Genomic DNA, 11,085 nt, shown 5'->3' with positions numbered 1-11,085 from the left:
AAAAATCAAAATACAAAAATTTGTATTCCATAATGTATAATAAAAAATAAATTATATTTCTAATTGCATAATCTAAAATACTGTGTAATCCATAATATTTATATGTATTTTTAGATTGTACACTACAAAATAGAAAATTTCTTGTATTCAGTCAGAATTGCACCGAGAATATAACATATCTCAGAATGGATATTTTTGGAATTTTTGAATGTATGAAAGCACGGGTAGAAATCATGGAGATGCGGGAAGAAATCACCCAAAAGGGGATGCCATACATATTATTAACCTATTTTGATGAAACAGCAACTAACAAGTTTCATGAGATATCAACATTCTTGAGTCCAGAGTGCACATAAAAAAGTTCATACTGTTATCAATGTTTACAAATGATAGGACCTAATAATGCCCTAGTGGTTCTTGTAAAATGCCATATATACACTTTAAGTAACACAACCTAGGAAATACTTAAACGAGAACATCCTATGAAAAGCTACATAGATACAAAGTTTTTGTTTTTTTTTCGTGGTAAGTCTCATATGCAAGTTGATGCCTTTGAAGTCCGTTGATTCATCCCAAGCATGATCACAATTACGGTTACATCGTCATGGTACTTCCTTCTCCTCCCAGCTGGAATGTTCATCAACTCTTCCATGCTTAAACCTGCATGAGCATTTCTTAACCAATAATCATATAATAAAACAAGCAACATTTATATTGATGAAAATAAAATTCAATTTAGCATAAGATATGGAAAAATGACCGGCAGAAACAGCTGCTCTAGCCACGAGCTGCTCTATGAGAAACTTTGCTGGATCACCAAAAGGGGTGCTCAAGATATAAGACTCTACAAGCTTTACTGCCTCATCATTGCTGAAGAAGTCAAATAAACCATCACTCCCAACTATAACAAATTGATCGGAACCTGAGATTCTATGGACATTCAGTGATGGTTGAGTGGATATGTATGGTGGGCTTTTAAGATCACGAACTCGAAGGATTCCCATCAAAGCATCATTCAAAATTTTCTGCACCAGAATAAAATAAGAAAATCAAATCTATGTTTAGTACTTGGTAGGACAAAGATATATTCTTTGCAACCATCCACTCACAATCACAGTATGTAGCTTGAATTTAAAGGTTTATAATTATCACCTTTACTTGCTAAGACATCAGTACCAAAGTCTTTTGGTGATCGGAGAGAATACCAACCTTTTTCAAGTAGCCAACTCCAAAAGCGCGAGTAACCTTCAGTTTCCCTTTCACTTTTCCTGCTACAACGATCCTGGGATCATCGGGATGTTCAGCCAGAAGTCTAGTTCTTTCAACTTCATTATCAACAGTGTGATTATCTGTAAGCTGTATAGCCTTGAGTCTCTCACTCGTATCCATTCGGTAACCTGTAATGCAAGTTGCCAAAACTGCTCTGCTGTCACCTAGATTAAGTGTATACAAATCATTACCATGAAGAATCACTAGTAAAACACAAGATCCAATAGAAACTAAATCTGGACGTTCCTCCATTTCCCGCTCCACCATGTAAAGGAAATCATTCTCTGCCTGACTAATAGCACGTTCAAGGATATCAAGTATCCCTTTTGAAAATGGATCACATGATAGTTCTGACTTAGTAGTTAGACTACACTTTGCATAACATCCATGATTAGAATCATTTAATGCTTTAAATCTTGCCATAGATTGATCCTCGTGATAAATAAGTCTGTCATTCAACTTACATTCCAGGGATTCATCCAAACCCCCATCATTATAAGCTTCGATGTAACCTGGCTCCAATTCCTCGATTAACTTGTTAAAGTATGATATGATGGTGTCATACAGGGTACCAGCCAGAAAATCGGCTGCATCTCTTCCATTAAAGCCATCATAAATTGCACAGAAGAGCCACCCATTTTCTTCAGAACAAACTGCCTGAACTCTATCTTCACCAGCAGCTCCTCCTGCTACTTGAACTTCCTTAACATTAAGAAAACCTTCACTTCTGGAAGGATCGGTCATGGATTTTAACGTGCAAGAGTCATATTCAAGGATGTCACTTGTAGTAGAAGGACTGCAGCTAAGGTAAGACAAACTACTTGGGAGGGAAGATGATAGTATGTCCAACTTTGAAAGACTTGGCGAAGAGGTTACCTTACGAAATGAATTAGGAGAGTCCCAACTTGGAAGGATCTCTTCACCTATTTTACCATTGCAGATGTTTGTGTTGGCTAATGTAGCATTCGCACTTAAGGCTGCCCCTGACAAGCAAGAGAAACTACTTGTTCTACGTACTCCAGGAAGGATTTTGCAGCCACTGGCAACCTCAATGGGAATACCTCTATCACTGTTGCATTTATAGCCAAAACTTATTTTAAGTTCTCCTTCAGAACTAAGCATTATACCCTGCGCTAAAAGATCCGTTCTCAATAGTATCAGTATCACAGGTATACATATACTGAAAGGAAAACAACACAAATATTCCTATATAATATAAGATGATAGGAAAACTGATTTTTGTTAATTGATTTAGGGATTAAGATTTAGGATAAGTTTGGAATTAAATGATATGAAAAAGTATTAAAATAATAGTAGTGTGAGTTGTAATGAGATTGTATAAATAATTTGAGTTGTCAACATATCATTACCCTAAAACAAAATAGATGTATATATAACCAAAGTGGTTATAGTGCATGAGCATTGCAAGGAAAAGACAAATTGCTAACAACCATCTGCTCAACAATGTTGCCAGTTAACGAATATGATAATATTTAATCAAATATGTGCGTCCAAAGGTTCTAATGTATTTGTAAGACAATAAGACAACCGAAAGATATAAACAGAGAATAAGAGGAAGAAGGTTTGTAAGCGGGGAAAGAGGCATGTAACAACTGGAGCAAGCAATTCCCTCCCCTTGCTCACTCACTCAACTTTTCAAAGAAACACAAAATACCATAACAATTTGACATGTGATCACCAAGCACTAAAATATATTATGGCTGGAATTAAAAAATGAGACTTCAAATTTGTAGAACTTGTACTTAAAGCTTTTCGGTATCAGCATTCTGTTCCATATATAGCCAGTTTATTTATTTTAAGATTTTGATGAACCTCATGGATTCTTTGGGGAATTGCTGATATCGAAGAGATGATTACAAAAAGCATCCAATTCAGAGATTTCGATCAAAAGATTTTATTTCATTCTTTATCCCTGAGTCAAGAGTATCAGATCTTCCATCATGATGCCCATTATCCATACAGAAAGGTCCATAGCAAGACAACGAAAACAACGAAAGTCCAAACCATAATGATTACCCAAATGATTCATAATAGTTAAGAAAAATGAAGCATCTGCACAGTAAAATATTAGCTTCAGCCCAAAAAATTGCAGGCAATACACATGAGCAGGGAGATGATAAAAATTAAACTGCATAGCTAGCTTTCTCTACGTGTGTATAACGTTATTATATAACTCTTTGGTTTGAAAACCAAGATTAGTTCCACCACAAAGACCCTCCCACCACCCCATTAAAGAAAAGAGGGAGGGGTGGTAAAATATAAACATTAATTCATTGAGAAAGGGTGTCCAATGCCCCAGCGATGAGCAAATGATGGGAAGCAGATTTTGGTTGGCACCAATTTCTCTGAGAGAGAAGGTGCCTACTGTGAAGGTATTGGTATGAGCAGGCAATGCAAGTAAAAGTTGAAAAAGCAAAAGCTGAGGTGAAATGAAAGCATAGGAAATGCTAATAATCAGAGACAGCCCACCCGTAATAAAGAAGAAACAATCGAAATCGAGCGATGGCAATCCGTTGGAAAAGGCATAATAGAGAAAGAGAAAATATTTAAGAAAAGGAACTGACCAGTGAGGAAGCGAATTGAAGAGTGAAGAGTGAAGGCAAAGAGAGAGGGGGAATTGTGAGAATGCGGGTATGATAGAAGAGAGAAAGGAGTGAGCGAAAGTGCGAGTATATATATAGAAGAGAGTGTGTGACTTAGCAAATCCCGAAAGGGCAGAGAAAGAAAATATGTGTGTGTGTGTGTGCGGCAACAAGTGGAGAATACGTATCACAATGAAATTGCATTTGGAATTGGATGGTATATATTAGCCGTTGCCAACCCAAATCATCTCTCTTTCACTCTTCTTTCTCCTCTTCGTTCTTTCGGATTTACCCTATTCTTCACCAACCCTTCTTTTCTCTCACTCAACGCTTCCTTTCTCAACCCGTTGACTTTTCCTTTTACTCTTTCTCTCTAACTTTACTATTTATATACAACATATCAACTCATTCCATCATCAATTACGAAAATTCAAGCTATTAAATTAGCAAACACAGTTATAATAATAGCAAATTTAGATATTAAATTTAACCCATGATATAAAATTAATAAGTAAAATCATACATGATGTCGCTCTTTATATTCATAAGCTATTTTTACTGAAAATTATACAGATCTAATTTTATTTTTAACAGTTAATAAATAAGAGTATCTAAATGGGGCAAATCATTTTTTTCTCGTTATCTTTAAAATAAGAACAAAATGAAAAATACAGTAACATCTCTATAACGTGTTTGGATGCATCTCCACCAAAGACAGAATGCATCATATTTGAAGTAAGTATATGAATAATAAAATAGTTACATAATAAAATATGAATAAAAAAATGAAAAAATACCGGTCGATGTTAATTAGAGAAATCTCGTTTTAAGGTAAATGGTAAATTCGGTTTCAGGTTGATTTAATTTTGAATATGTGAAAAATACAAAGTGATGGTTAAATATTATAATTTGAAGATAAAATAGTTTTTAGTTTAACATAAAAATAATCTTACAAAAGTTAACCGTTACTAAATTGAGAAGAGTGGATCCATGGAAGGATAAAATTATTGGTTTAGCCTGTTCTAACAAAGAGTAGCATGAGTAGTGATGGATGTTGCTTTATGGTATAGAATAGATGCTGATTACATTACTGCCAAACACATGCAGAGATGCTGCCAGTGAACTGAATGGCTGAACGTTGGGTTCCCGTTGTGTGCTGTTGCTCTTACTTTTGCACTCACGTGTCTCCATACAGAGTATTTTTGCCCAAAATAAAAATCACCAACCAAATAGGAAATTGAAGTAATAATAATAGTGTTAGCAGTGCATTTCAAGATTGGTTCCTTCCTGGCACACTTTTGACCGAGTAATAATGCTGGTTATAATGTTACGGCTTATTTATGGACCATACGATATTCACGAAGGATGCTGCCACTTTGAACAAAAGGGTGTGGCGGCTGATAGCAAAAGAAAGTAGCTGCGCATTATACCCTTCCATGCAGATTTTACACGGACCATTCTTGCACCCCTATTATTGGCAGCCTAAACAAAGAAAAAGAGTTTCGACTTTTCACAAGGTGCCAAACTCATCACTACCACCCATTTTTTTTATTTTAAATTTTAGTAAATTCAATTTTCTCATTAGCATGAGAAGAGCTGGGACACAGAAAGATCAAAATCATTATGATCGTGACGTGCATAACTCTTTGGAGAGGAGGCGACAAAACCACATACCTACCTGCATTTGAAACATATTGTCTAGTAGTCAACAGATCAATACGCGTGAGTTTGAAGCAAATCAAAGGGTGATTGATTAGTTTGATTTTTGGAAATTAGAACCAGGATTTGGATTGAAGAGAATATGGCATGTCGAAGTGGATAAAGATGTCGTGTGTAGGGGCAAACTACGATACTCTGACAATATTTCCCACTTATACAATACATGAGATTATTTTAACTTGTTCAAAACCTTTGTTTCTTTTATAATCTTGTTTTCTTTTGTAAATGTTTACAAAAACACTTTATCTAAATAAGGACCTAAATAGAAACTACAAATTCAGCTAGTTTTCTGCGATGCTTATCTAAGAGCAGTCATAAGTATGGAGCTAAATTAGCAGTTTCACAGCAGCAGCTCAACCGCATATAACTAGGATTCAACTTTGTAATAGACTTTTGTCAGCCCCTTCTTCGAGCGAATTTGAGAAACCTGATCAAATACACACATTATAGAAGCATACAACATAAACTTGTTACCAAGCAACCAAATATAACTAAAAAAGTCTATCTTTTTATAAACCAAGTAAGAAGTCTTTGAACAACAAAGTTTTCATTAATTCAACAGTTTCAATGAAAGAATTCATTGGTGCTACTTACAAAGAGTGAAGCCTGCTCATTACAAAGAACAAACTAACACAAAAATATCAAATCAAAGCAATCTCGCAGAATAGTTCAAAATAATGGGATTTCATACCTTAATTTTTACGATGTCTGAAATGTCAGCAACATGAGTACCACCACAGGGGCAGCCAGGATTATCTCCTATCCTCACAATGCGAGGTGTGCTTTCCTGTGAGAGGTGAAGCATCAATATTGAAACAAACTATGGTGCAGAAAATAAGAACAAAACCAGATTGATCGTAGAAATGAAATTAACATAATTTTGTATACTATACTTTAATATATTATAAGAGTGTGATGATAAGAGTGTGATGTACATAAATGCGAGACAGTGAATGCTATCCATCAGCTAATTGCACAGAATTGCTCCAGTTAGTTACATCATAAGAAAGTAACACACGAGCAAGAACCCTGTAGCTTGGGCGTTGAAATATATCAGACATTCTAAAACTGCTTACCAGATACAATCACCAGTTTCATACTCAATAAAAATAATGAGGCATACATTGATTGACACGTAAACAAAAAAGGGAAAACATACAATACAGCTACTTCAAAAAACTGTTTTCATAGACTAAAACAATTCCACACTACTCGTAAATCAATTTCTCATCTAAAATTTGTAGAGTTTTGAAAATTATTTTAAAACAAGTGCTTCAAAAACAAACAAAAATTAGAAATAAATGTTTTCTCATTCTCTTTTTCTGCTTTCTTCGAGTACTCCAAAGACAAATTTTTAGAAAACAAAAATGTGCTCAATAGAAAAACACGTTAAAATATCCTCACGTGACGCAAATTTTAGAAATCATACAGTTTTCCAAAACAGTAAACCAACATGATCGAAGTCTAATATATGACACTCTCCAGGTCGGTTCTAGTATAGGGAAAGAAGCCAGTCATATTGGCGACACTAACACACAAATACAACAGTAACCAAGCAAAGGGACAACAGCTGTATTCCTTCACTGATACTGGGCTTGAACTGATTTTATCACATTCACAATGACTGGAACATGAGTTTCTTCAACTTTCATCACAACAATTTCATAGTCACGACTTATAGGTGGAACTTTGACAGCAAATCTAACAGAAGTTTACTGTTTTATGCAAAAAAACAAAAGGTCTTGCCCACACTGGAAGGCACCTTGTAAGATAACAATGTGACAGGAAAGGTATAATGGTTATTGGTTATAGAAAAGCTAACTAGTTCTGTGTAAAGAACACAGGCAATTATTTGCAGTAAGAATATACATTTTATACACTGACCTTAGAAATATAATCAGGAAGACTCCCTCCGCAAATCTCAGCAGCATCACCAAATGGTAATATATCAACAGAAATCTATATCGCAAGGTGAAGATTTTCAGAGCCTGATGTCACATATAAAAAACAATTTATGAACATAACAACTTACTCTTCCTCCCATGGAAATTAATGCATTGGCCTCCAGCTCTAGATCCTTTTGCTTACTCTGCATTTCATTTTGTGGAATTGTACCCTTATATTCAACCCAAGGCCTGGAAATGATGCAATAGTCAGTACGGAGCAAACTTTTGTAACTTAGGAACACATTTAAACCGAATACTTATGGGAAGTACAACAGCAGGAGTTTAGCCAATGTAAGATCTTTCTTTTGAGAAAACCCCTAAACTGGTCTTCCACATATTATTTTGTTATTATATTAGTCTTTTAAAGATTCTTTTCACCATACAAGTCTCTCAAAGATCTAAACATCACTAAATTCTATATTATAAAGGACTGGTTAAAAAATCACTAGAAGAGTAAGGTGGCACCATGCTAATCTTTGTATGACCAATTTCATGCTTTATTGTATTTGTAGACTTCTAATAAACCCACTTAATCATCATTAATATTATCCTAGATCAGCAATGATTTGATAACTTGAACATTGCCTCTTAGCTCGAGTATTAAATAGATCACTTTCAAGTCTCAAACCTGGTTCAGATTAAGCAGTCATATCCAAGCCTTGAATTCAGTACACACCAAAAGCATAAAAAGCAGTAAAATGATATACCCATCAGAAAAATGGTAGGCTTTGCCAGGCTCTAAATGACCCAATCCTATTCTTGGCAGACAAATATCAAGCAAATGTCCTGCTGAATGCAATCTACACAGAGAAAAGCAAGGAAAAATGAGATTTACAGAAACAGAATTATAAATTTTCTTATAAGCAGTGCAGTAATCATAGATTCGAAACAGAAAAACAGCCCAGCAGAAATAAAATCCAAGCTAGAGTACACTCTAAAAAAGTACTAATTAAAAATTGGCAATATCATATGGTCCACTAGGGAAGAATGGAGAATAGATAGTAAGACATTTCCCTAGCTGCACAAGAAAAATAAAAGTGTGTTTAAGAAAAATAATTTATATAAAACAAATGACATGTGGGATATCTCAACTCAATCTAAAAGGAAGTGAAGAAAAACATAAACAGAAACATTTGAAGAATTTCATCCCCTGAAAAAAAAAGTAAACCTGGAGTTCAGTTTTCGCCTGTGCTCATCAACAAAAAGTGAAACCTCATTCCCTTTTTCGTGTGTAGGCTCAAATTCCCCTCCCTCATTCTCAAAGAAACCATAGTGAAAAACCTACATCATAATAATAAAAAGAAATCCAAGGATGTGTACAAAATAATTGATGACCCCAGAGACAGGTTCAACAAAAAAAAAGAACTTTCTACTTGAAACTTACAATTCCTCCATCTTTGGATCGAACATCAGAAACCAGAAATTTGTTTTCTGAGCCATGAATGAGTACAAAGCCAGTATCCGCGGGTTGACCACCTCCTTGCGGATAGAATATTGTACGATCCAATATCAAAACCTGTCTACCATCATCGGCCTATTCATTTTACATCAATAACGAAGCAAATTAAGATTTCCTTCTTTGTATTTCCCACATATCTCATTTCTCGTCTCTCAAAAATTAGCGGGTGTATAACTAACAAACAAACAAATAAGAAGTAACAGAAACTAACCTTGAAGTAAGATAATAGCGTGGCAGTGCATTGGAGGCTCCACATGTCATCGTAGTATTCCAGCTTCGTGGGATTCTTATACAAATCCATAGCATCTACGGAACCCTGAATCTGTTTATTTGGGTTTTTGTTTAGTATCATAAATCGCCCCGTGAATGTCTCAGACTCATACACCACCAACCTGTTCCCAGTTTTGGTACTTGATACATTATTGATAAATATATACTTTTAAAATAACTATATAATGGGTAAGTTTGTTTAGACAATATTAAAAATAATAGTTTTTAATAACATACTTATTTAATTTAATTATTAAAATAAATAGAATATATTTTTTTTTAAAACACACAAATTAAACAAACACTTAAAAAAGTTGTGATACAATCTAAATTATATTAATTTATTTATTTTAGAAAAATTGTCTAAGTCTTAACTTTTTTTAAACAGTGAATTTTAAAAAACAAGCATGTGACTGTAGATATTCAACCTAAAGTGTGGGAGTGGGTGTTTGAGTAAGAAAATAGTAGATCTAATTTTTTTTAAGGTATCTTATATAATATAAATGTGTATATATATATATATGTATTTTGAATAAGTAATGAAATGTTTTATAAATGTGTGTTTGTTATATATTTATTAGTTTATGTATGCTTAGTAAAAATTATATATCACAAAGCTAATATCATTCATTCATACTCTAATTTGAAATTATAAAGTTATTTTTTTTATCGAATCATGTTGTAATAATTAAGTACCTAATATTACAAATAAAAATTCATAACAAAAAAAACTTCGTTCTCTAAATCTAAAAATAATATCATACTAAAATATGTACTATCCAAAATTCAGTTAAAAGATTAAAGTTTACACTATCTCAAGTTCATAAATATCACACAGTGAAATTGAAAAAAAATAAAAATCAATTGAATCACACAAATAAATATGTATCATCAATTTTTTATCGAAATAAATGAGACCATGTAAGTCAATTCTTATCACTTAGATAATCAGTTTAATATATCAATTCAAAATAGTTATACACATTCAAAAATATATGTGATTATATTATACACATGTTTTTAAGTTGATATAAATGTTAGGTATATCTGTATAGATGAAAAGATTTAAAGATGTTATTTAATTAATGATGTGAAATAAAATGTGTTTATATTAATAATAAGTTATAATGTAATTTATGTGGCAAAATAATACGAGAAATTTGGGTTTATAATTTTTTTAAATATATATATATATATATATATATTGTGATGTATTTCATGTTGATACCTAATTAAGTATCATCATGGATTTTATGAGTATACGGTGAGGAGACATGATATATCATAATATAAATAAAATGTTATAACTACATATCTTATCATCAATCATGTCTTCTCGCGAAATATAAAAATACAAAAGAAAAATGGTTTATTGAAAACTTCTATAGACTCTCAAGAAAACTTAGTAGTAACTCTCTTTATTACCTACACAATACATGTATATTTCACAAATAAAGAATATTAATAAAGATAGACATAAAAAGGATAATGAAAGCATTTGATTCAACTCAGTTTGCATACTGAGAGGTGCATCTAATTTAGGAGAATCAATTAATTAAAATTCCTAATTCCTCTCTCCACAATCGCTATCACACTAAAATTATTAGTTGGGTGAAATCTCATTAATTCAATAGCTCACTATTTGAAATTTGTTGACCAAAATTATGTAAAATTTAATATTTTTGCATAATCAATTAGAAACATGTGTGTCTCAGTTGATATTTATTTATTAATTATCATTTCAATGACTAAATAACTTGTACCGTTCGGGTCTCGGTCTTGGCCATTGACCAAAAGTCAACGAGGGACCCCGTAGGTT

General features: G+C 33.1%; 2 protein-coding genes across 5 annotated transcripts; both read right to left on the bottom strand.

The window, feature by feature from the left end:
- Window positions 1-347: 347 nt before the first annotated feature.
- LOC137806887 (probable protein phosphatase 2C 40) lies at window positions 348-4,156 on the bottom strand. 4 transcript variants are annotated; one of them, XM_068607249.1, is made up of 4 exons: window positions 3,855-4,156; window positions 1,210-2,402; window positions 761-1,025; window positions 348-660 (listed from the first exon to the last, which is right to left on the bottom strand). In XM_068607249.1, the coding sequence occupies exons 2-4, from the start codon at window positions 2,389-2,391 to the stop codon at window positions 533-535; spliced, it is 1,575 nt and encodes a 524-aa protein (XP_068463350.1). In that variant the 5' UTR covers window positions 2,392-2,402; window positions 3,855-4,156; the 3' UTR covers window positions 348-532. The 4 variants fall into 4 exon arrangements, with proteins under 4 accessions (XP_068463350.1, XP_068463351.1, XP_068463352.1 ...); XM_068607250.1 differs by having other exon boundaries at window positions 3,760-4,060; XM_068607251.1 differs by having other exon boundaries at window positions 1,210-2,397; window positions 3,760-4,038.
- A 1,604-nt stretch (window positions 4,157-5,760) lies between these two features.
- Window positions 5,761-9,453, bottom strand: LOC137806888 (uncharacterized). The gene is made up of 8 exons (XM_068607253.1): window positions 9,208-9,453; window positions 8,922-9,071; window positions 8,706-8,818; window positions 8,245-8,337; window positions 7,624-7,726; window positions 7,476-7,550; window positions 6,283-6,378; window positions 5,761-6,018 (listed from the first exon to the last, which is right to left on the bottom strand). The coding sequence occupies exons 1-8, from the start codon at window positions 9,346-9,348 to the stop codon at window positions 5,959-5,961; spliced, it is 831 nt and encodes a 276-aa protein (XP_068463354.1). The 5' UTR covers window positions 9,349-9,453; the 3' UTR covers window positions 5,761-5,958.
- Window positions 9,454-11,085: the final 1,632 nt, after the last annotated feature.

This window comes from Phaseolus vulgaris, chromosome 3 (assembly GCF_000499845.2).
Source record: "Phaseolus vulgaris cultivar G19833 chromosome 3, P. vulgaris v2.0, whole genome shotgun sequence".
NCBI classification, from domain to species: Eukaryota; Viridiplantae; Streptophyta; class Magnoliopsida; order Fabales; family Fabaceae; genus Phaseolus; species Phaseolus vulgaris.
The sequence above is the reverse complement of the archived record's forward strand: the minus strand, read 5'-3'. Positions and strand labels throughout refer to the sequence as shown.